This window comes from Mastigoproctus giganteus, chromosome 2, assembly GCF_048544385.1.
Source record: "Mastigoproctus giganteus isolate SK-2022 chromosome 2, ASM4854438v1, whole genome shotgun sequence".
NCBI lineage: Eukaryota > Metazoa > Arthropoda > Arachnida > Uropygi > Thelyphonidae > Mastigoproctus > Mastigoproctus giganteus.
In genome coordinates, this window is record NC_143576.1 from 28,835,676 (window position 1) to 28,863,222 (window position 27,547).

Sequence of the window (27,547 nt, forward strand, 5' to 3'; positions counted from 1 at the left end):
CACTATGCCCTGTCCGTTTACTTCTCTCCGTCATTGATTTCACTCCAATTTCCTCCTCTCTTAATGACATCAGTCTTTATCATGTCCTGCTATCTCATTCTTGGTCTGCCCCTTCGTCTTTTGTCCCTTAATTGTAAATCAAAAATTCTTCTTGGCAAACACCTCTCATTCATCCTCTTGACATGTCCAAACCATTTCAAACGGGAACTTTCAATCCTATTCTGGAGTTTTTCAACCTGAATTCTCTCCCTAATCACATCATTCCTGATTTTGTCACATCTTGTCTTTCCAGCTATGCTCCTCACAAATCTCATTTCTGCCCCCTGAATTCTGCTTTCATTCTTTTTCCTCATAGTTCATATGATCTGGAACAGGAACATACCACTGAAGTGTAAGAAGGCTAAAAATCAGGCCTATGTCAGAACTGGTACGTAATAGGCCTGATATAGCCTACTTACACTTCAGTGGTATGTTCCTGTTCCAGATCAGATCTCTTGTCTGCCTAATAGAAATTCCACCCACTTGTATCCTTCTACTTATTTCTTCATCTATTACTCCAGTCTTTGTAATGGTGCTTCCTAGATACTTGAAGTTGTTAACCATTTTTAGCTGTTTCCCTTCCATTGTAATGTATCTGTCAAGCTCGCCACTCCTCTTTAGAACCATTACTTCACTCTTCTCCTGACTGAAAACTAGTCCAAATTCACTGGCCATACTAGTCCATATATCAACTTGCTATTGAACTTGTTCGATGCTCTCTCCCCATCAGTCATATGCAGAAGTCATCTGCGAAGAGCATGACTTTCATCTGGTCCTGTCCAAGTTGTTCCACCACTCTACAATGCACATCATTCATGACAGCTATGAAGTAGTGGTGAAAGACACCTCCTTGTCTCAAACCTGATGTTATTTTGAAGCTCTCCATCAACCCCACCACTATTCTTACTTTGCTCACTGTATTGGTGCACATATTCTCAATTCTCTCCACAAGATGTTCCTCTATCCCCAAGTTTTTCAAAACCTCCCACACTTTCTCTCTCTTTACGGCATCAAACGCTTTCTTTATATTCAAAAATGCCATCCATAATTCTTTATTGTGTTCATACCACTTTTTCCAACACTAACACAACAGAAACAAAATGGTATAGAGGGATTTTATTCAAAAATGGCAAAATAACACCGGCTGCCACAGATGCATCAATGCCAAAGATGGAACAAAGGGAAGAGTTGGTACTCAGTAGAAGATATGGCCACCCCTAATGTCGATGCAGGCTTTGCACCACCTATCCATACTTATAACAAGGTTGTTGATAAGTTCTTGCAGTAACATCGTCCATTCCTTTATCAGCGCCATGTTCAGCTGGTGCACATTTCCTGGTGGGTGTGGACATGCGGCTAGGTGTTTCTCCAGAGTGTCCCATATGTGTTCAATGGGATTTAGATCGGTAGAAGGGGCAGGCCAATCCATACAAACAATGTCCTCACTTTCCAAAAGCATATCAACAGCTGCAGTGTGATGGGGTATGGCTAGGGGCTTAGAATACCAAGATTCCAGGATCCCGGTAATTTTTACCGGTATTCAAATCCCGGTATTGATAGAAAAACACCGGTTTTTGGTACTAATTTAGAAAATAATTATCCATGATTTATTCACATAAAGGTTATAAAATCGACAACAGTAAATCATTAATACTGCTGAATTTGCAAATGAGGGATTGTTATACAAAGTACATATGCAACGGAAACCTGAAAACATCATGAAACTATAAGACAAATCTTATAGTAATCTTATAGTGTGATGGAAGTAAAGCACTTAAGGAATAATGAAAACATCATTACAAAAATATTTCATTAGTGGCAGTAGGCCTGGTAGGGAAGTTAAGGAATATGGTGAACAATGGTATGGCGGGTGCAGAAGGGTTAAAATTAAAAGCTTCTGAACAATAGTTTAATCCCTCTATTACACCGCTACTTGAGGATGTGACACTTAGGGCATTTTCAGAAAGGGTGTTCGTATGGAGGAGTTGGCGAAGGTAAAGAAAGCCAACACGAGAACGGCGAGAAATGTCAGATAACTTACGCGGAAAATTAGTTTCCCGATACGGCACTCTAGCGCTGCTAGCTCAGTAAACAGACAGTAGGTGTTATCGGTCTGGAGCAAAATCGAGAACGATATCTTGATTGACAGGTAGGAGTGGCAAACAATGAGCTGATTGGTGTGCAAACACAACACACAATAACATCGGTTTAGTAGCACTCAGAAGCACTAATGGTAACTTGCCCTAATGAATGCTTTCCATAATGGTTAAAAAAAAGTCAGGTTACCTCCACTTGAATCCCGTGGGAGCTTGACCCCGCTCCCGAAGTGGAGGGATAACCTAACCTTTTTTCTTTAGAATCAGTCATATTTAGAAATACATTCATAAAAAAATAAATTTTTTTATGACTGTATTTTTATTTTCTTGTTCAATAATATGCCCTAATAGTGAAAAAAGATCAGGTTATCTCCACTTGAATCCCATGGGAGAAGGTTACCTCCACTTGAATCCCATAGAACTTGAACCCCTCCAGAAATGGAGGGGGTAACCTAACCTTTTTTCTTTAGAATCATGGGTGGACTAGCACATAAATTGTTTATTAACAAAATATTAATTTTTTATTACTGTACTTTTATTTTTAAGGTCAGGTTATGAAATATAACGAAAAATAAAGAAACTTTTTCTTTTTTTTGTAACCAAACCTAAATAAACAGTATAGTAAAAACACTCATGAACTTCAAAAATGAGAAAAATAATGAGAAAAAAACATAATGAAGAACATAAAAATGAACAGAACGAAACTTTTATTAATTTAGTTTTCATCAAAAAATCAACCAACGTTTTATTTTTCTTACAAATTTCTTCCATCTTTAAAAGATTCGTCACTATTATTACCTGTTTACATTTCATCACAAAACTATTATGTGCACCGTTCTTTATTCACAAATACACATTATAATGCCAACCAATAACTAACCAGTAGCTTGTCTGTTGTGCCCACCACCAATCATTTCATAGTTTGCCACGCCTACCTGTCAATCAATATATCCTTCCCGATTTTGGCTCCAGACTGATAACACCTACCATCTGTTTACAGAGCGAGCAGCGCTAGAGTCCGGTGTTGGGAAACTAATTTTCTGTGTAAGTTGTCTGATGTTTCTTGTCGTTCTCGTGTTGGCTTTCTTTACCTTAGCCAAGCAGTTCAAAAGTATTGTGAACAGGTGATCTTGAAGTAAAAGATGAAAGTGTTTCGTTGTGTGGGAAAAATATTCTGTTTTTCCCACCAAAGGAAGAAGAGTGAGTTTAAAGACTAGCACCGTGATTAGGTCAGGTTTAAATCAGATAGGGGGAGATACATAAATAGGCTTGTGCATAAAATAGTACAAGAGGCGATTATAACTTGCAATCAATTCAATAAATAAATAAATGAGAAGGAAATAAATAAGGTGCTAACACCAAATGAAGGGTTTGCGGTTGTTGTTCGGAGGGGTTGCAGTCTTCCAGTGGTAGTTCTGGGTTCAATTCGGGTCCAGTGCTGGGAGTGTCCAGCAGTGAAGGGTTCTGCCGGGCATGTTCCTGTGCTAAAAGTTAATCCAGAAGTTGAATAACAACAAGCCAGTGAAATAGTGCCCTGGCTTCTACTACTGCTGTAGTAATTTCCTTTAGTATTAACAGAGAACTGTTCTCAAAATCCCGAAATAAGACAGTACTGGAAGAGCTATACAGCAGAGATGCAGAGCTCAACTAAGAAGAGAGAGAGAGAGAGAGAGAGAGAGAGAGAGAGAGAGAGAGAGAGAGAGAGAGAAAGAGACATCACTACACTTCGTGGAAGAAACCCGCACAAAGGAATCCCACCATGAAAGAAAAGGAAGGTAAGTCCTCTGAACTGTGTTGTTTTGGAAATGGTACTTAGATAAAGTGGGAGATTATTTTAGAGTAAGTTTGGAGTTGAAGAAACACGAGAAATAAGGGGGGAGCATAAATTCAAATTGAGGAAAGATGGCTGCAGAATAGATATGCGTAAATTTGTTGCCTTTAGCCAGTGAGTGGTTGATTGCTGGAACAAACTTCCATCTGTCATTTTGGAAGTTGATAGCTTAAATAAATTCAAGGAAGAACTAGATAAATTTTTTGGAGGGAATAGATAGGATAAATGGCAAGTGTGAGTGAGTGCGTGTTTTTGGCTGATGCTGTATAAGCTTTCTTTCTTGCATAAAATACTAATGCTACCTGATTGTCCTCTATATCTGGGAGACACCCAGTTTCTGCTAGCACTATTATGTCAGTCAGATGACTAACCAGGAACTCCAATTCGCTCATTTTGTTGACAACATTCATGACATTACTGAGCACGATTTACACTGTGTTTTTGTGTTGTTTACTACCCTAACATATCCTTTAAAATTATGTAAGTTTGTTGTCCTAGTATTCTATGCATTTAAAGCATTGCCTTTGTGTGAATGAAAGCTAGTTATCTTACTCTCTAATTTCTTTATACAGCAGTTTCAGGTCCAATTTGCATGTCCCAGTTGGACTATGGACACATTGCTGTATAGACACAACACAGCACAACATGATATATCATGCAAAATAGTGCACTACAGATCAAAACAGTCAATGTGCCAGAAATCCCCAAAACAAGAACCACTGTAATAAATTTATCTTTTTATCTGGAATTTTAATTTAATTTAAGAATAATGGAAAATAAAATTTACTATATACCAAATAGATTTTTTTTTTTTGATTTGGTAGTTGTTGGCGCATCGGCTTCTGTGGCCATATTGCACCTCCCAAGGTTTTTGCAGTACTTTGATCCAAGCCTGAGGCGGGAATCGAACCCACGATCTTTGGGTTGCCGGGCAGGTACTTTACCCACTCGACTAGCCCGGTCGGCATATACCAAATAGGTCTTATTTCTTGGAGCCTACTAGAAAATTTCCAGGTGTCTCAGTGCTACTATATTGAATCATGACCTATTTTGAAATGACTTCTTTACTTAAGTCACTGACTTGACTTAAGTCAATTACTTTTCTGTAATGATTCAACTGAGTCAAATCAGCCAAATTTTGCCAATCACTATACCATACCATAGAAAAAAAGTAAAATGAAACAAATCAAGAATCAACTGCATTTAAAATTAAACAGAATTAAGACATTATTAAACTCTAACTGTAAATTCTAACTTTTGGAATTCATAGGTATTGTTATACTTCAGAATTTACTGGATTAGGTTTAGTTACACTGAAAACATACTATTCAATCTTTTAAAAGGCATACCTGAAGGAACTCCATTTATTATCCATTCTTCACACATTTTCATCTTATTCTGATGTTCATATGGTCCAATAAGCAATCCATCTCTTTCTGTTCTGAGATAAAAGGAGCCTCCAAGATGTCGCAAAACTGGAGGTTCAGTCTACATAAACAGTATACCACTGAAGTAGTAAAACTACAAGAGGCTCTAACACAGTTATAATAAAAAGAATAAGCAACAAAACATTTAGCAGAGAAAATATACTGAGAAAACAGTAATGAAAATATCTTCATTAAACCCTTTAAGAGTATAGTGCAGTTGATACACTGCAATCCAAACAATACCAAACTTTTCCATCTGAAGGCACTAAATGATATCATGGTTTGGCATATAATTATAAGCAAATACAAGTTGGCCATAGTTTAGTCTGTGGACTAAAAAATATCCAAGAAGATATCTAAGAATGGTTAAAAAAAACTCACATATACTTCATAATTTTTTTTTCATGACAAGAAACCTTCATTTTTATATGTATTCAAAGGCTCAGGTCCATGTCATGGTTACTGAATAGTCTCTTATTTTGGTCAAGATGTAATATTAATCCTGATGTAATTAGCCTTAATCAAATAACTAATAGAAGAAATTTTCTTATATAAAGAATTTAATATGAACGTAAAGAAAAAAAAAAAAATTTTTTTTCGTCGCTTATCTATTTGTAGTTTTTATGATCTGGATTAATCTGGTAAGATTATTAAGATTATATCCAAGCAAACACAGACCCCTCTAGGATCACAGAGGAAATTAACAGTGTCCTCCTCGCACTAGTGGGCTACCTTAAACAATCTGGTCTTAACAATTAACCCAGCGAAGTCTAAGTGCATGCTCTACTCCCTGAAGAAAGAAACAACAATCATCTCACCCAACACCAGTGGTTTCCATCCCCACTATTCCTTATCATTTAGAATTGGGGATTGTCTTCGACACAAAACTCAGATTCAACGAGCACTTTGACAAACTCATCAGTCGTGCAGCACATGTAAAATGGAGAGCGAAACAACACCTGCATTACATCTCAGACAGGCTTACAACATTATTTATTTAACAAATTGGAACTCTAATATTTCCATTACAGTTCATAAAAATATCATCCATACACAAATTTTACGTCTTGCGTATCTTAGCAGCAATCAAACACTTTTTACCAAAGCTTTAAACGGCCTATATACCAAATTATGTTTAAATGATATTCCTATTAATTTTATAAATCGTATTATTAAAAATCTTTCTAACTTCATTAAACAAATTCGGTTTCACTATATCTCATTTTGATTAGGGTTAACATGATAATTTGTACAGATGTATAGTTGTAAATTTAAATGGTGGTTATTCCCACCACTTTGAAAGTGATCACATCATATGACTTCTATTCTGAACGATGCTCATGTCTTTTCACTTTCTAAGTTACCTTTTAAGTTTTTATTTATTTTTTCCATTATTATTTTTGCTTAATTATTTTTGCTTAATTATTTTTGCTTAATTATTTTTAATTATTATTCGGACCTTTTCCTCACTTTTAGCTATAGAGGGCGTCCATTATTATTTTTCTACTAAGCAACCTCTCCTTGTTTGTATTCTATTTATTAATCATGTTTATTATGCATTTTACTAATTGATCCTACATAATTTTACTAATTGATGCTACATAATTCTACTAATTGATGCTACATAATTTTAAAGGTATGTAATTTTATACTAGTTTTTTTTTTACATCTGACATTAACAAAATATTTCACAGGCTAGCAGTATTAATTTTCCTCTTCTACTAACACCTTCACAGCCAAGGCCCTCTCTAAGAGGTTGGGTATTTACGAACCCAGCTTGCCTAGTATCTTTAAAATCTTTTCCTTCTCTTTACGTCTTTATACTTTCTATTCTGCTTTTTCCATCCGTTGAACTATTAGTGCAATACGAGGGTGATTCGGACATTCCTTCTTTTCTTATTCTCGCTATTTTCGCCTCCTTTTTTTACTACTATTTTTTCCCACCCATACCTTGTATTACTTCCCTTTTCTATGCTGCTGCCTGTTACACCTTTTAATTACACCTTTTAATTTAACGGTTTACTTAAAATATACACTGCGTTGGGGCTACCTCACTCATGTCTATGAAGGTTTCAAAAAAATTTTAATTTTTAATTTTTTAATTTTTTTAATTTATTGCTACCTCCATCGGCATGGGTTTGTATAGAAACGCAGTATTTTGGTACATGATCGGGTGTAGTCCCCTGATGAAATACCTGATCTATGTACCAATTTTTATTTTCATTATTTTCATTTCTATTTATTACTACTTTTTAATATGCATTAATTACCACTTTTTTCTAGCTTTTGTAAATATGATTTGGCTTATCAATTCAGCCACTTTTTCCACTTAATTCATTAGGATCTTAACATTCTTTTCTTCTCATAGCTTCCATTAGGCATGGCACGTTGTTGTTAATAACTTTCCCATCTTACTATGTCCTTTATCATTTATTTCTACGTTTTATTTTATAGTTGTATCCTGTTCTGTAGCCTTGCGCGTCCAGGTACATCTATTTTCTATTTTCTTTTTCTTTTTTTACATTTTTCTTCTCCTTTCTTTACCTTTTTCACTTGTTTTATATACTACATACTTTAAATCTTAGCTATTTGCAGCTTTGCGCATGGCTATTTTTAAATATAACCTCCCTTCTCTCGCTTCTCTATTTCTTACTTACCTCCTTAGTTCACATTTTCTTTTCCTTTTTTTACCTTTTTCTTCTCCTTTCTTTACCTTTTTCACCTGTTTTATATATATATATATATATATATATATACACAGTGCATTCCGGTTATTTGGGCCACCAGTTAATCGGGGCAGCCGTTTATTTGGGGCAAATCTTAAAAAACAGAACCCAATCGAGGCCAGGGTTTGCTTTGCTTAATTGGGACAAAATGCCGTTTAATCGGGGCAGGAGACCGCAGCACTGAAGATTACCCTACGATTGTCTCTGACCGTACCACGTAGTTCGGTCGGATTTCTGGAGGTCACAACCATAAAACAATAAAAACAATTAGCAGTCACCTGTTTATTGGGCTTTTGTGTTAGTGAAATCTATCATAAATTTGATCTTATTGAATTTGTGATAATACCGACCGCTGAATTCTGTGGGTTATTATGGTAAAATGTGTTTACACTTCCATGGAATCTTCAATCATATATAAAAAAAAAAATTTTCAGAATCTTCTCTTTGTTCCTATTTTTAAAGTTTCGTAATTTGTTACTCCGTTCTCACTTGCGCTTATCGTGTTACTTGCAATTTGTGTGTGCCGTGTTCTTTGTTATTGATTGCTTATCTTTTTACTGTTTTAAATTTTAACCCCCCACTCACAAATGACAGTGAACAGAAATGTCAACTAGTTTAGTTAGTAAGCACATATTACAGTGGTGCCTCTGTAGCCAGGTGGGAAGGGGCAGCAGTGCGTAGCACACGCTTCTTGATTAGACCGGGGTTCGAGCCCGTCACCACCAAATACGGAGGATGGGGAAAGGTCAAGGAATGACCACCGCATATCCCGGAGCAATATGGCCTTAGTTGCTAATGCTCCTAAAAACCAAATAACAAACAAACAAACAAACAAACATATTACAGTACGTATTAATTCTTCCGATTATCACGTATATTCTTCCGAATTTCACGTATCATTTAATTTTTTAATTGGTAAGGTAATAAAGGGTAAATTTGTACTTAATATATCTTTACTTTTATAGCCTGTGGATAATATTCCTCCTATTTTCGCTAATCAGAATCGCTGTTTAATTGAATTAAAATTCAATTCACAAACGTGATCATTAAGACCGGCACTTATTACACATCGTATAGTGAACGGTACTTTACAATGGTGACTCCATCGTAACGTGATCTGATTGTACACTGAACAAATTGTAAAGGGGGAGGCATTGTATTTTTAACTATTTACGTGAAACTTCAGATAACTGGGGCAGCCGCTTAATCGGGCCAAAATGCACTAGTCCCGATGTGTCCCAAATAACTGGAATTGACTGTATATATATATATATATATATATATATATATAAAATATTGAAAATTAATAAATAACTTATGTAAAGTTAACTAAACAAGACCTAATTAAAGCCATCTATACATATCTAGATAGAACATTACATCAGTCTTATTATATATTTTTTGTATAGTTTAAGTACAATTAGTAAAATAAGATGTATTTCATATAGGATAAGCTGGGAGCTACTTAACCCTATAATACTCATAACTGGTCCACGAGGCCAAACCTAGTAAAGGATGATCATTAGTCAAAGTAAAAGTAAAAATAAAACAATTAATAAACATAATAATAATATATATATCAAGTCAATTATAGGTAATAGGACACACTGAAAGGGACTTTATTGAGGACTAACCCTTTCAATATGTCCCCTACAATTAATCCGGCTATCAGTTTCTGATATCATCTACCTGTTTAACACGGTCAAAAGGTAATTCATGCGATAAATGGATAAATATAATTAAAGTTAGACAATAATTTTGTTGTTAACAGGCTGGATGACTTTAGCCCGACCGATAGCTAAGACAGCAAAAGCATATATTATGGAAGAGGAGTAATAAATGAGAACCAATATCCTTCAATTAATATCATATTAATAAGTACAAAAGGAGCAAAAGCTAAAAAAGGAAAATGGATTCAAGGTTTAAGAATAGCAATAGTACCTCAATCCCCCTCGAATTACTCTAATAGTTCATGAGGTAAGAAAAATAGAATATGATAGTAAAAGTTAAAAGCAAAGGGAAAGCTATAATGCAAATGTATGTCGGATTTTAAAGGGAGCGTAACTTCCTGTCCCTTATAGAAAGAGATCCTGGTATATCATAAGTATAATGAAACAAAATATGATAATATAATGTATTTTATGGAAAAGAAGCGGACGGTGGAAAGGCTAATTCCTACATGCTTAAATCGTGGTAAAACATTACGTTAAGAATACCAAACTAATTAGGCAAAATCAAACTTACCATGAAAATGAAATATAAGAAAGACCACACTGTAGTGCACGTGTTATTTTATATCAAATATTAGCAGATGCCAGCGCCTTCGCAGTTCTGTCATGTAATTTAGTTGAGAAATGATTAAATAAAGTAAGCTTAATAGCAAAAAAGGGGCCCAATAGCATAATTCGGCATATGGCACTAAAATTCAGTATTATATTAAGAGGTGAAAAAAACAAAAGTAGTTAGATATAAGGTTCTCAGCAGAAAAAAGATGGCTAAGGGGGAAGCCAAGAATTAATTACTACCTCAGAAGCAAATATAGGTACAACTTTTTCAATGAGCGTAAGTTATATTAGTATTGCTCCTGAGGCAGTGCCTAATTATGTATATATGTACAGGCTCTGTAGATACTGCTAAAAGTCAACAATACAGTAGTTGAATAAGTACCAATAAGGAGAGCAAAATATTAATGCCGCAAAACTTTAGCTATGATGTATTTATTTAAAGCTATCAAAATAGCTGTATGTAGGTTTATATTAATAAAACGTTCTGGGAATCCACTGTCTATTAGCTTATGTCTAAAATCTATAAGTGTGCTGATTATATTATCTGCACTATTGCATATTTTTGATACCTGTGACAAAATTATATTTTTGTGGATCCTTATAGAGATATCTGAATGCCAATTGGTTAGGTCAATGGATTTAAATCCAAATGCATTATGCTTGTCGTAAACTATTTTCTTATTTTGTACTTGTATGTTTATGTCCAGGTATGTGGCTATTTTAGTACTATGCTTATTAGTAGCTACTATTTCTAGTTCCTGCGGGTAATAGTTGCAAATTTCGGTGAGAAAGTTACGATAATTGAATACAATTAAATCGTCAATGTATCTGTACAAAGTTATTTCCTTATTAATTTTTATTTAAGTAATGCAGGTAAAGTTTGGCAACCAGGCAAGAACTACATGCGCCCATAGCAATACCAGTATGTTGTCTATATATATTGGTACCATTGTAGATATAGCTATTGAAAATGCAAAGATTTATTAGGTCATTCCAATATTGTTGCATACAAGGCAATATATTATTATATTCTGTGTAATAGTTACTAAACACATATTTTAAACTGTTGTGTGGAATGCTGGTAAACAGATTTTTGAAGTCATAGGTATTGATATGTTCAATCGCATAATTATTTTTGTTTAAATATTCTAAAATGGGGCTATTGTTGAGAATAATTCTAGAATTGTCTATATTTTTAAAAATAATACTTAGTAGTTCTACTAGTTTTTTATGTGGAATTTTTGAGTAACTATTCCTACAGGAAGTGATAAATCTAAAACTAGTGGGTGATTTATGGAATTTAGATATACAATATATATATGGAAAATTGGTGATGGGGTTAATTAATTTTAACTTTTTTTGCATAGCCGGTAATTTTTTTATAATGGTACTATGGTTAATGGCCTCCAATTTGTAGTAGAACTGTTATTCAGTTCATTTAGTACTGTTGTAGTATAAAATTTCCTACATATAATGCTGTAGTTGTTGGCTGCTTTGTCTATGGTAGTTATAATAAATTTAGCTTGCAACATTTTTAAATGTTGCTTTATTTTGAACATATCAAAGGTCTTGGTAGGCTGTTTATTTTTATGCTTTTACCTTTTTTTAGCTTTTGCTCCTTTTGTACTTATTAATACGATATTAATTGAAGGATATTGGTTCTCATTTATTACTCTTCTTCCTTAATATATGCTTTTGCTGTCTTAGCTATCGGTCGGGCTAAAGTCATCCAGCCTGTTAACAACAAAATTATTGTCTAACTTTAATTATACTTATCCATTTATCGCATGAATTACCTTTTGACCGTGTTAAACAGGCAGATGATATCAGAAACTGACAGCCGGGTTAATTGTAGAGGACTTATTGAAAGGGTTAGCCCTCGATAAAGTCCCTTTCAATGTGTCCTATTACCTATAATTGACTTGATATATATTATTATTATGTTTATTAATTGTTTTATTTTTACTTTTACTTTGACTAATGATCATCCTTTACTAGGTTTGGCCTTGTGGACCAGTTATGGCTATTATAGGGTTAAGTAGCTCCCAGCTTATCCTATATGAAATATATCTTACCTATTTTACTAATTGTACTTAAACTATACAAAAAAAAAAATATATATATATATATATATATATATATATTGACCTAAACCACTTGCATACAGAACAAAATATAATATCATTAGCCTTTTCTAAGGACAAAAAACACAAGGGAGCATTTCAGACGTATTTCATCAGGTTTACACTGATTTTTGATGACTAAAAATAAGAGAACAAATCATAACTTAAACTCATAAAATTAGTTTGCTAAAATGAGCTATAAATGAGAAAAAAAAAAAATGTTACAGAGGGAAAGATTGAAAAAATAAAATTCTCAAGGAACATTTTCATATGATACATTGACTTAGAAAAATGTATGTAAACAGAACATTTATTACAAATCAACAGCTTATACTTTGTGCCAGCACTGTTTTATATTTTGTACTATAAGCAAACCATTTTGATCATAATATAATCCCACAAATTAATAACTATACCTATAAATACTACACACAGTTAACATCCATAAATTAAATACATATATTATAAATTATATAAATGTTTCTAATATAGTATATAATTCAAATTTATAAATACCACCTCTTATATTATAAGAGGTGGTATAAATAATCCCACAAATTAATAACTGTACCTATAAATGCTGCACACAGTTAACATCCATAAATTAAATACATACATTATAAATGTTTCTAATATAGTATATAATTCAAATTTATAAATACCTCTTCTTATATACCTCTTCTTTATAAATACCACCTCTTATATTATAAGAATAGTTCAAAAATTTGATGCAATGACCTTAAGGTATTATTCACACATACCAGAAATTTTACACATAGGAATTATAATTCAATAGATACATCCTTGTATAATAGTTTCATTGTATTAACAACAGTTTTGTTTTGAAGGGATTTTTGTAAGTTGTCTCCATAAAATACTCAAATGAATAAATCTGAATTTCATGCCATTATCAAAGGAACATTTCAGAGATATTTCATTAATTACACACTGATTTTTAATGATCAAAAATAAGACAGTATATCATAACTTAAACTCATAAAATTAGTTTGATAAAGTAAGCAGTGAATGGTAGTTACAAAGGGGAAGATTAAAAAAAAAATTAAGAAGGAACATTTTCATATAATACATTCTTGACTTGGAAAAATGACCTGTCTTGCAGACATGCCCTTCAAGCACCACTGATGGTGTTTGAAGGTCATGTTTGCAAGAGAGGTCTAAGCTGATATGTTGGCAATATTAAAAGCCTCTGTTCCAATGTATTCCATTTTTATGCCAAATAATACATTCATCAAAGCATGACTGTTATGTTCCAGTCATGCTTTGATGCTTCTATGTTCCTCAGTCATACAAGCATCAAAGCATGACTGGGGAACATAACATCTTAGCTGAAGTCAATAAAGAAGCTGATGGCATCCCTTTTTTTGTAATACTTACAAAATGGTGTTAGTTGATTATCATAAGTTTGCAGCCAAAATCAGAGCCAGAATTTGGCATAATTAATAATGAACCAATGAGGCCATCAAAATTAAGCAGAAGTTGCATAATGATGTCTTTTTCCACTGGAATAATGCAACATAATGCAACTTCTGTTTAATGTTATTAAAAACTCTGTGAAGAGATGACATATGCCATTAGAGCCTAGATTGTAGAGTAGGATAGAAACTTCTTTTTTGTGCAGTTATAAAAGGACTTGAACATTACTGATTGAGAAAAGTGCACTGAAATACAGGGAGACTGAACTGCAATGCATGTCACATTGAATACCAAAATAAGAACTTTAAAAGCTATATTTTTTCATACAGTAAGGTAGAAACTGCTTTGTAAACTCTTTTCATACAATTTGTATTTTTTTTTTCTACAAACTTGTTGAACCATCCTCTTAAAACTAATCAGAAGACACAATGAAATCAATGATTTCTATGATCCCATGTATTGCAATTAATCAGATAACATACCATTGTTATTTCAGGAACAGGACATCCATTATTTATTAGCATTCCAGAGATAAAAAAAAAAATTCAACCTAAAAACAAATGAAATGAATAGGAAAGATCAATCCCAAATAAGATGCTAAATATGGTCTTATATGCAGATGATCAAGTTCTAATATCAGAACATGAAAATGAGTTATAGATTACAGAATACACTAGAACAAACACAAAAAAAAAAAAAAAAATGAAGGTAATTTTTTTTGTTTTTTTTGGAAATAAAAGGGAAAAAAAAAATACAGTGAGTTAAGACTATTCTAGATGGGAAGACTGGAGAACAGGTGACGGATTTCAAATTTTTAGGAGGCACGATCTCAAACTGAGAAAGGGATACAGACATCAAGTTACAACAATGTAACAGAAAAATGAGATTATCAAAAAAATCTTTTGTAAAAAAATGACAACAGATACGATATTAAGAATAATATAACATTACCTCAAAAACTGCTAAGATTTGGGAGTGAATATGGGTACTGAAAAAGAGACAAAAATAAAAATCACACGATATTTCTGAAAGAGCTATTAGGAATCGAAAGATGCACAAGATCAGACAAAGGAATGAAATACTATGAAAAAAATTTAAAAAGACTACTGTTGATGAATTTGATGTTATGTTATTTTTGGTTTTTAGGAGCATTAGCAACTAAGGCCATATTGCTCTGGGAATATGTGGTGGAAATTCCCTTGATCTTTCTGCATCCTCCGTATTTGGTGGTGATGGGCTCAAACCCAGGTCTAATCAAGAAGCGTGTGCTACGCACTGCTACTCCTTCCCACCTAGCTACGGAGGCGCCTGATGAATCTGATTGTACCAAAAGGATTGAAGAGAACACATATTAAGAATGCCAAGAAAGATTACCAATCGGGCCATATATCATAATCCATGAGGAAAAAGAAATAGGGGATAATTTCTGATGAGATTGGCAGACCTATTTCATATTATCTGAAGCTGTAGAAATACAAACTACCTAATCTTAAAACAGTCCAGAAAAAGAATATGCAGCCTAAGGTTGCATATTCTTCTGGAGAATGAAACCTTTAGTTGCTACGGCCGAATAGCCTAAGGTTGCATATTCTTCTGGAGAATGAAACCTTTAGTTGCTACGCACAGGAACAAAGGTGTGTTAAGATGGAAGTCTGAAAGTGACTTCTTCCAGGTTCCAGCTCTCAGAGACAGTAAAATGAATAATACAGATAGAACCTTTTCAATTAATGGGGGGGGGGAATCAGTTTCTTATGTACATTGAGTGGGGTTAATGAGCCTGCTCACAAACAATGCATTAGCATATTAGCAATTTATATAGTATTCAATTTATTTAGTATTGCTATTTGTTATTTGTTATTTTTGGGTTTTTTTTTAGGAGCATTAGCAACTAAGGCCATATTGCTCCGGTGCGGTGGTCATTCCCTGACCTTTCCGCATGCTCCATATTTGGTAGTGACGGGCTCGAACCCTGGTCTAATCAAGAAGCGTGTGCTACGCACTGCTGCTCCTTCCCACCTGGCTACGGAGGCGCATTTAGTATTGCGACAGTGGAATCTATTTAATAGGATATCCCACTTAAAAGGTTGAAAATATCAGGTCTGAAAAAATGTTCCACAAGCCTAAGATGAAGTTCTCTGAGCAATGCAGACGAACTGCTAGAACAGCTTATAGGTTTCTGTCAATGTTATACAGGAATTGGCTGCTCACTCAGTTTTTTTTTATTAAGGTTTTGAATGGATTGTGCAAGCTCAATGCTGATGGCATTCTTCCTCTTGCTCAGACTACACACATGAGGAATCATAAATTCAAATTGAGGAAAGAACTACCATCTGTTGTTGTGGAGGTGAGTAGTTTGAACAAATTCAAGGAAGAACTACATAAATTATTGGAGGGAGTAGACAGGTAATGTGGGAAGGTTTTTTTTTTTTTTCACACTGATGCTTTATAAGCTTGCTTTCTTGCCACTACTAATACTAGCCTTACAGCAAAGACAAAGAGATAATCATCCTACTGCCCAATGAAACCTCTCTAAAGCAGACACACTGTGTCAGAAGGAAGTCCATTATAGGGAGGCGTCTACTTTGCAGCGGTCAGTGTAACCAGTTTTAATAATTTTGAAAACAGAAATATACTGTAACTGGTTGCTTACTCAGTTTTGTTTTTTTTAATTATCATTATACATATGTGTTTCAATTAATTGACTTTTGATAAATAATGAAAACTTCTACATAACACACATTTGACTTTTAGCAAAAACAAACATAAATGGCTTTGTTTAAAGCAATTTCATTTTCATTATGGATAATTAGGTCATTTATAATTTTAGTGGATAAATTTCATCAGTTTTCATCAGTTAAAATTCATCAGTTTTGCTCACATAGAATTTTTTTAAGTAATAGGATACACCCCCCCTTCCTTTAATGGGTCAGAATCCCTTCCTTTTTAAATTTCTGCATACAGCCCTGCTAAAAACACCAAGAAATTTAATTTCTTAAATAATTAGCAAACAATCAATGTAATGTCCTGAACAGGAAAATTGTCATTGTCCCTCAGTCAAAATTCCAGACACTGCTGTCACTAAAGCAGTTATGAAAGTAATTTTAAGCCTCATGCAGCGTTTTTATTGAATAGACAAGAATACTGAATATACAGGGTATCCACAAACCTCCTTTACAAAGCTAAAATGTTAATGTGTGAATAAGATACATGATACAGATCTGAAACCACTTCCAAGTGATAGAGGATATCTTCAAGTTTTAGCATTAGCATTAGCATTAGTAGAGGCATTTGATGCAAGAAAGCAAGCTTATGCAGCATCAGCCAAAAAAAAAGGAAAAAAAAAAAAAAAAAAAAACCCACTTCCACTTCACCCCTCTGTTCGTTCAAAATACCTGTCCAGCTGAGCCTTAAACTTATTTAGGCTATCAACCTCCACTACAAGGGATGGAAGTCTGTTCCACCAACCAACCAACCACCCGCTGGCTAAAGGCAAATTTCCGCACGTCTATCCTACATCTGTCTTTCCTCAATTTGAATTTATGCCCTCTCAGGTGATTTTTCTGAGCTAGAGGAAGAATCCCATCAGCATTGAGCATGCTCAAACCATTCAAGGCTTTATACACCTCTATCAGATCACCTCGCTGGTGCCTAGTCTCCAGACACTGTAATTTGCAAAACTTAAGCCTTTCTTCGTAAGAGCACCCCTTTGTTCCATTCACTAATCTTGTTGCCCTTCTCTGTACTCGTTCCAGCAGCTCTACATCCTTCTTGAAATGAGGCCTCCAGATCTGTATACAGTACTCTAGGTGTGGCCTGACCATTGCCTTATACAAGGGAATAATCACTTCCTTATCCCTGCTGGAAAAAAATCCTGTATATCATTGACAATACTCCATGAGCTACTCTTGCAGCCCGTCTGCACTGCTCAGAGAACTTCATATTTGCCTGCACAACCACCCCCAAGTCCCTTTCATTCTCTACCACTGTCAGTGTAGTACCACAGAGTTGATACGTTGCTCTGGGGTTGCTGTTTCCCATGTGTAGCACTTGACATTTGTCAATGTTAAACTTCATTTGCCACCTCTCAGCCCATCTGCTCAACCTTTCCAGATCCTGTTGCAGTAGCATAGTGTCAGTAGTGTCCTTGACAACCCTGCCAACCTTTGTATCGTCTGCAAACTTGGACATTAAGCTTGATATACCATCATCAATATCATTTATAAATACAGAAAACAATAATGGACCCAACACTGAGCCCTGAGGGACTCCACTAATAACATTAGTCCACGATGAGCAGTGTCCATTGATTACCACTCTCTGTCTTCTTCCCCTCAACCACCCCTTTATCCATAGCAGCAATTTACCTCCAATGTCACACTGCTCCAATTTGTGTAGCAGTCTTCCATGTGCAACAGTATCAAAAGCCTTTCTAAGATCCAAGTATATAATATCAAAGCTATTCCCTGCATCCAGTTCTTTTGTGACTGTATCATAGTATCCAATCAAATTGGTCAGGCAAGACTTCCCCTTAACAAAACCATGCTATGTCCGAGCTATAACTGAAGTCTTGTCTAAATGATCCTGCAGTGCTTCTTTAACCAGTGCCTCCATTAATTTTCCTGGAACAGAAGTTAAGCTCACAGGTCTATAATTACTTGTGTCAGCCTTTGATCCCCCTTTGTGAATTGGGGTCACATTTGCACATTTCCAGTCTATGTGTACCTCCCCTGAGTCCAAGGAAGCTCTCATAATTATGGCTAAGGGTTTGCTTACTTCCTTCGCTGCCTCCTTTAATATAACTGGATAGATCCCATCCACCCCGGGTGCCTTTCTTGTGTTTATCTTCAACAGTTTCTCCTCCACTTTACTCCCAGTTATTTCAAGATTCTGTAGCTTACTGCTAGAGTTGAATACACCTCTGGCATTCCCCTCGCTGAATAACTCCTCATGTGTGAATGTCGATGCAAATTATTCATTTAGTTTGTTAGCTACCTGAGCAGGATCATCAACAGTTGACCCATCAATATCAAGTGGACCAATCTGATTCATCCCCTTCCTTCTAGAGTTTACATAAGTAAAGAACTCTTTGCTGTTTTTCTTTGCATCCCTTGCCAAGGATTTCTCGTAATCTGCCTTCGCCTGCCTAACCTCCTTTGTAACTTGGTTGCATATATGAACTTGTATCTATCATAGGCTTCTGTGTCATGTGTTAATTTGTAAGTATCCCATGCATTTTTCTTCCCTGCCATATGCCTCATTAGTTCATCTGACATCCATTTTGGCCTAAACCTTGAACAATATTTCTTAGTTGGTATGTAAAGCCTAGTAGCTTCCAAGATAAGTTCTTTGAATGCTTCCCATTTTGAATTTGCTATTGGTAACATCATCAGTTGGTCCCACTGTATAGAATTTAAATACTGTCTCAGTCCATCGTAGTCGCCTTTACGGAAGCAATAACCCTTCCCGTTACCCCTAATGGTAGTTACCTCTTTGAGTATATCCCACTTCAGCACACTGTGATCACTGCCACCTAGTGGTTCATTTATCTGCAGATTCTTAATGCATGAAGAATCACTGCTGATAATCAAATCAAGAGTATTACTCCCTCTAGTTGCCTCCCGAACATGCTGATGTAGAAAACAATCATCCAATAAATCCACAAAAGCCTTGCTAGTGTGTGAGTGACCAACCCACAAATTCCAGTCAATATCTGGGAAATTAAAATCCCCCATTATAAGACTCTCTGATTTACTGGCCCACTCTATTTCCCTGTACAGTTTCTTATTATACTCATCAGAGTCATTAGGCCCATAGCACACTCCTACTCTCAATTTTGATCTCCCAATGCTTATGTCACACCAAACTGACTCAACACTGCACTGTCCAGCGATGTCGACTGGCTTCACTTCCTTGGTTTTTGTGTGTTTCTTAACTAATAGCATAACCCCTCCCCCCTTCCTATCCTGTCTATCATTTGTGTAGACGTTGTACTCCCCAAAGTGCCGTTCTGCATCCCCTATATCTGTGTGACACCACGTCTCTGATATCCCAACAATATCTGCCTTTGATGTTTTGAGCAATACCTCAAATTCATCAAATTTATTTACTAAACTCCTAGCATTGGTGTACATGCAAGTATACCTGCACCTGTTTCTATTCACCAATCAGAAAATGTGCATGCCAGTAGATGCCAGCATAATTCTGCAAAACGTTTTCTGCAGAGAAATTTACCAACAAAATTCCATCCTTTTGGTTTTGTCATCAATCAACATCTGTGAGCTATAACTTATATGTTTCATCCTTAGATGGCAATGTAACATATTACATACTGTTAACCTTGCCATGGTAAGCTCACAACTGGAATGTCATGTGGGTTTCTCTGGTCTTTGCATAAAACTTCCTTGAAACAGCTCCACTACATCCTCATTAACTTGTTCAGCTACCATCTGCTAGGATGATTACACAACCAGGTACCCATTATGAATTTTCCATATTACTGCAGAATTGTAGGTCAACTCATTGGTTTCTTTTTAAACTATTCAAAATTTACATATAACATAGGTGGAGAACACTGCAACTCATTGAACCAAAATATACACTGTGACTTCTCAGTATTGGTGAATTCCACCATGATTACAGTTTTGTGATTATGCTGCCATCTACTATAGGGTGTGCTTTTCTGGCTGGTAGATAAACTTTGATGGTATTCTCTATCACCAGGCTGGAGTTTCAGATTTGTACCATGTACCCTATTCACACATAACATTTTAGTTTCATAAAGGAGATTTGTGTATTTGTAGACATGGAAAATCCTCATCACTTTTTTTTTTTTTTTTTTGGTATGTATATATTACAAACTGAATCCTGTATGCAGATTTGCTACAGTACTGTTTTTTTTTTTTCTTCTTCTTCTTTTTTTAAATTCTGGAAACATCTTTTATTTGGAAATTTTACTGCCGGGCTAAGCAATGTACAACAGTGGAACTTCATTCAATAGCCAAATATGTTTATAAACATTCCTTACCAATTAATGACATACTATGCCATCTGCTTCATTAGTAATTCATGGCCATCACAAATTTAATTAGTATTACTGCAATAACCATGACCCTTCAAATTGCCATCATTACAAATGCTGTTGACCAACAAAAAAAGTGTATGAATATCAATTAATCTAAACATGTCCCATCAAGAGAGGTTGAAAATACCAAAAGGACATCTATTCAAGTGTCTCAGTCCATGTTACAAAGTGTCCTTTTTTAAGAGGTCATCTGATATGTAATTCCTAACAGTTCTGACTGGAACCCAATCCAGGGTGTCCACAACAAGAGGCATCCCTTTTAGAGAGGTGTCTGTTAAGGGAGGTTTCTTACTTGTTACTTAAATACAGTGAAACACTGTATTTAAGTAACCAGTAAGCCACATCTAGAATACTGCATACATGCTTGGAAACTTCATTATAGGAAGATCAGTTGTAAAGGGTACGGAGAAGAGCAATGAGATTAGCTGGTAACACAAAAGGGTATTCATGCCAAGGAAGACTAAAGTTCTATAAATTGTAGCTAGTCACTAGGCATCTGCTTGATGACTTGATTGAAGTAAGGCTTTAAAAGGATTGAATAAACTAAATGCTGACAGCTCTTTAAACTTTCTCAGAAGCAATACAAAAGGAGACTAAATTTTATATTGAAACAGGATAGTAGCAGAATAGATGAGTAGAAATTTTACTTCAGCCAGAAAGTAACTGATTGCTGGTAAAACTTCCACCTAGTGTCATTCAACAAGGATATCTGAAAAAAATTTAAAGGAGTGGAAAAACTATTAATAAAAATGGACAAATAGTGTTGCAATTTATTTTTATATTTATTTTATTTATTTATTTTTTTTGATTATGCATAAGCTTGCTTTCTTGCATTATTCTGGCAATACTAATACAGGACAGCTGTTATTTAAATGTGTGCATTCTTGGAACATAATGTAAACAAAGATTTGACAAATTAACACCCATTATCCTACAGAATTTCATTAAAATTTGGGAAGACACATTATGCAAACACATAAATAGTCACCAACATAACAGTTTTTCAGTTCATTTTATACAGATAATTTAAAATTGACAGAATTTTTTTTTTTTTATAATTAGCAAATTAATAAGAGGAGTTTACCTCAATATAGTACGTAGAACACTTCGGTATGATACCCTCCAGAAATTAAAACGGAAAAAACGAAAAAATCGACAACTTACCGGTACATTAAAGTAAAATATAAATAATTAAATAATCAATTTAACACAATTCAAAATCAATTTAAAACAATTAAAATTAAAATTAACGCAATTAAAAGAATCTAACGAAAATATTCAAAACGATTTTCCTTCCTGAAGCTGACAATGCTTTTCGACCGACTGTCGTGATCACAGGAATGAAAATTACCGAATCAGGCTAAACCTGCAACTTAAATATTGATGTATGTCTTCGCGCATGCGCGTAAAGGTCCACGCATCGGAGATCAAATATGGCCACCAAACATTAACAGAATTCTCGTGTAATTTAATTTCAACGGTTTCTGCAATTAATAGTCGCGTATAATTATGTTGAACGTTAAGTATTTTGGCCTCGTTAAATAAGAAAGTATGTTTTTCGTTAATGGCATGAAAGGCTAATTCTGACGCTGCTGAACAAGAAGCACGAACTGAGGCTTCGTGTTGATTTACACAAATATTAAGAGAAAACCGTGTCGAACCTTGGTAAGACGAGTCGCAATCACCGCAAGAAATGTTGTATACCAGATCATTAATTTGTGTTGCGAACGCGGAAAGAACCGAGCGATTGTTCAGTATAGTGTGTAACTTCCGTATAGGCCTAGCTATAATTTTAAATTCGGTATCTTTAAAGAATCTGTTAAGCTGTTTGTGCCACTGTTCAACATATGGGACAGAAATAAAGTATTTTTTGATATTACTATTGTTGCTTGGTGTAGTATTTTGTATCCTATCCTTAGCTTGTACCCTAATTCGATTTATTGTGTTAATGGGATAATCCCTGTTTAAGAATCTGCTAGTTAATATTTGTATTTCCGCGTTCGCAACACAAATTAATGATCTGGTATACAACATTTCTTGCGGTGATTGCGACTCGTCTTACCAAGGTTCGACGCGGTTTTCTCTTAATATTCATGTAAATCAACACGAAGCCTCAGTTCGTGCTTCTCGTTCAGCAGCGTCAGAATTAGGCTTTCATGCCATTAACGAAAAACATACTTTTTTATTTAACGAGGCCAAAATACTTAACGTTCAACGTAATTATACGCGACTATTAATTGCAGAAACCGTTGAAATTAAATTACACGAGAATTCTGTTAATGTTTGGCGGCCATATTTGATCTCTGATGCGTGGACCTTTACGCGCATGCGCGAAGACATACATCAATATTTAAGTTGCAGGTTTAGCCTGATTCGGTAATTTTCATTCCTGTGATCACGACAGTCGGTCGAAAAGCATTGTCAGCTTCAGGAAGGAAAATCGTTTTGAATATTTTCGTTAGATTCTTTTAATTGCGTTAATTTTAATTTTAATTGTTTTAAATTGATTTTGAATTGTGTTAAATTGATTATTTAATTATTTATATTTTACTTTAATGTACCGGTAAGTTGTCGATTTTTTCGTTTTTTCCGTTTTAATTTCTGGAGGGTATCATACGGAAGTTTTCTACGTACTATATTGAGGTAAACTCCTCTTATTAATTTACTAATATTATTATCAACGTAGAACATTTTGAGTATTACAGCTCTGATTCATACTATCTAATTTTATAATTAGCATAAATAAGATAAAATTAAAAGAAATTTCTAATTAAAATTTACATTATTGTACGAGAAAAAACTTTAACTGAAATTTGCCTGTATAGTACAGTAAAAAAAAAAAAAAGGTAATCTGTAAATTAAAAAAAAAAAAAATTAAATTAGGAAATAGACATAAACATAAAATACAAAATACAACAGCTCTACATCCTTCTTAAAATGAGGCCTGCAGACCTGTATACAGTACTCAAGGTGTGGCCTGACCACTGCCTTATACAAGGGGATAATCACCTCCTTATCCCTGCTAGAAAAATTCCTTTATATCATTGACAAGACACCATGAGCTACTCTTGCAGACCATCTGCACTGCTCAGAAAACATCATATCTGCCTCACAATTACCCCCAGGTCCTTTTCATTCTTTACCACTGTCAGTGTGGTACCACAAAGTTGATACGTTACTGCTTCCCATGTGTAGTACTTTACATTTGTCAATGTTATTAAATTTCATTTGCCACCTCTCAGCCCATCTGCTCAATTTTTCTAGATCCTATTGCAGCAGTGTACTGTCATTAGTGTGTAATTAACAACCCTGCTAACCTTCGTATCGTCTGCACACTTGGACATTAAGCCTGATATACCATCATCAATATCATTTATAAATACAGAAAACAACAATGGACCCAACACGGAACCCTGAGGAACTCCACTAATAACATTAGTCCACGAAGAGCAGTATCCATTGATTACCACTCCCTGTCTTCTCCCATTCAACCATCCCTTTATCCATAGCAGCAATTTGCCTCCAATGCCACACTGCTCCAATTTGTTCAACAGTCTTCCATGTGCAACAGTATCTAAGGCTTTTCTAAGATCCAAATATATGATATCAAAGACTTTGCATCCAGTTCCTTTGTGACTACATCATAGAATCCAATCAAATTAGTCAGACAAGACTTCCCCTTAACAAACCCATGCTGTGCTGTGTCCGAGCTATAACTAAAGCCTTGTCTAGATGATCCTGCAATGCTTCTTTAACCAGTGCCTCCATTAATTTCCCTGGGAAGTTAAACTAACAGGTCTGTAATTACCTGTGTCTCCCTTTGATCCTCCTTTGTGGTTTGGGGTCACATTTGCACATCTCCAGTCCAAGGGTACCTCCACTGAGTACAGGAAAGCTCTCATAATTATGGCTAAGGGTTTGCTTACTTCCTTTGTCGCCTCCTTTAATATAACTGGATAGATTCCATCCATCCCAGGTGCTTTCTTGTGTTTATTTTCAACAATTTCTCCTCCACTTTACTCTCAGTTATTACAAGATTATCTATCTTACCGCCAGAGTTGAATACAACTCTGGCATTCCCCTCCCTGAATAACTCCTCATGTGTGAATGTTGATGGAAAATATTCATTTAGTTTGTTAGCTACCTGAGCAGAATCATCAACAGTTGAACCATCGACATCAACTGGACCAACCTGATTCATCCCCTTCCTTCTAGAGTTTACATAAGTAAAGAACTCTTTGCTGTTTTTCTTTGCATCCTTTGCCAAAGATTTCTCGTAATCTGCCTTCGCCTACGTAACCTCCTTTGTAACTTGGTTACAGACCAGCTGATATCTATCATGGGCTTCTGTGTCACATGTTAATTTATATGTATCCCATGCATTTTCTTCTCTGTCACATGTCTAATTAGTTCATCTGACATCCATGTTGTTGGTATGAAAAGCCTAGTAGCTTCCAAGGTTAATTCTTTGAATGCTTCCCATTTTGAATTTGCTGTTGGTAACATCATCAGTTGGTTTCACCATATAGAATTTAAATACTGTCTCAGACCACCATAGTCACCTTTACAAAAAGAAAAACCCTTCCCTTTACCCTTGATGGTAGTTACCTCTTTGAGTAAATCCCACTTCAGCACACTATGATCACTGCCACCTAGTGGTTCCTTTATTTGCAGATTTTTGATGCATGAAGAATCACTACTGATAATCAGATCAAGAGTATTACTCCCTCTAGTTGCCTCCCGAACATGCTGCTGTAGAAAACAATCATCCAATAAATCCACAAAAGCCTTGCTAGAGCGTGAGTGACCAACCCACAAATTCCAGTCAATATCGGGGAAATTAAAATCCCCCATTATAAGACACTTTAATTTACTGGCCCATTCTATTCCTCTGCACAACTGCTCATTATACTCATTAGATTCATTAGGCCTATAACACATACCTACTCTCATTTTTCTTTTCCCAGTGCTTATGTCACACCAAACAGACTCAACATAGCATTGTCCACCCACATGAATTGAATGCATTTCCTTACATTTTGTGTTTCTTAACAAACAGCATAACCCCTCCTTCCTTCCTGTCCTGTCTATCCTTTCTGTACACACTGTACTCCCCAAATTCCAGTTCTGCACTGTCTGTGTGACACCAAGTCTCTGATATTCCAACAATATCTGCCTTTGATGTCTTGACTAGCACTTCAAGCTCATCGAATTTATTAACTATACTCCTAGCATTGGTGTACATGCAAGTATACATGCACCTATTTCTATTCTTAGTTACCCTAACACAGCCCATGTATTTACTTGTTTCACTATGACTCCCAGCAGTCCTGGAAATTCCAAGTGCCTTGCTTTCCAGGCTGCTGCTCAATTGCATTTCAATAGAAGTAATGCAAGAATCACTTTTACCTCTGCCAGCAGCTACTGTTAATCTATTAGTCCATGTATCCCTCCCCCAAGCTAGCAGTTTTCCGGCTCACCTAACTCTGCCTCGATAGCATCAGCAAATATTCTTGAGTTCTTTCTATTTAAGTGTATCCCATCCCTGTAGAAGTAGTCTCTCCTGTTAACAAGGACAGACCAGGCTGAGAAAAAGTCTACCCCTTGAGCCTTGCATAATCTCTCCAGGGCAGAATTGATCGACAAGGTTCTCATCATATACTCCCTCCTATCATGTCTGGGCAGAATTAAGGACACTTTCAAATTGAACCCTAACTCACGGCTTTTTTTCAGCATAGTCTTGTACTTGTTAAGCAATTCTGCCGGTCTCCTACTCTTTAGCATTTTTAGCATTAGCATTAGTAGAGACATATGATGCAAGAAAGCAAGCTTATGCAGCATCAGCCAAAAAAAAAAAAAAAAATCATTAGTGCCAACTAATGATTTTTCTCTTAATATCATTAGCCAACATGCACAACAATATCACCGTTTGTGTCCTTAAAGATGATATCTGCCCTACAACGTCATCAACCTGGCAGACATACCCTGGTCCTGTTCCAACTATCCTTTTTGCACAATATGTTCCCTGTTTCCCTGACAATAGAGTCACCTACAACAACTAGTTCCTTTGGGACCAGCGCATTCTGCCTTGGGGTTGCTGCTGTGTTGCGTGATGTTCAAGTGCAAGCTCTGGCATTGATGTGGGCAACTGAGAGCTTGATGGGCCCCTCAATTTAAATCCTTTGAGGGCATCCACCCTGTCCTTCAAGCTCTCATATAAGTCCATAACAATGCCGAGTTGGTGCCTGATTTCCTTCACTCCTTACATCGCGCGCACACAAAGACATTCCCCTTGGCAATATCATGTCCCGTTCCTGATTGCTCCACAAACATGCATTTCAATAGACTGTGATTCGAGGATAACCGCCGCCCCCCCCCTCAGTTCTCCCTGAGCCACAGCACTTCCACTAGTTTGAGCCTTTTGCTTTGCTGCTCTGGTCTGAGTCATGATTTCTACTCAAGTTCAATAAAATTCCAATATAAAATATAACCCTAAACCTATATC

The 27,547-nt window shown here is 35.5% G+C and overlaps 1 protein-coding gene across 1 annotated transcript in view; it reads right to left on the reverse strand.

The window, feature by feature from the left end:
- Positions 1-27,547, reverse strand: part of LOC150089238 (dimethylglycine dehydrogenase, mitochondrial-like) — a 220,916-nt gene that overhangs the window by 92,891 nt on the left and 100,478 nt on the right. Inside the window, exon 7 of the mRNA XM_090388493.1 lies at positions 5,316-5,454. Coding sequence (XP_090244619.1) covers positions 5,316-5,454 — 139 coding nt within the window. The remainder of the gene's footprint in view (positions 1-5,315; positions 5,455-27,547) is intronic.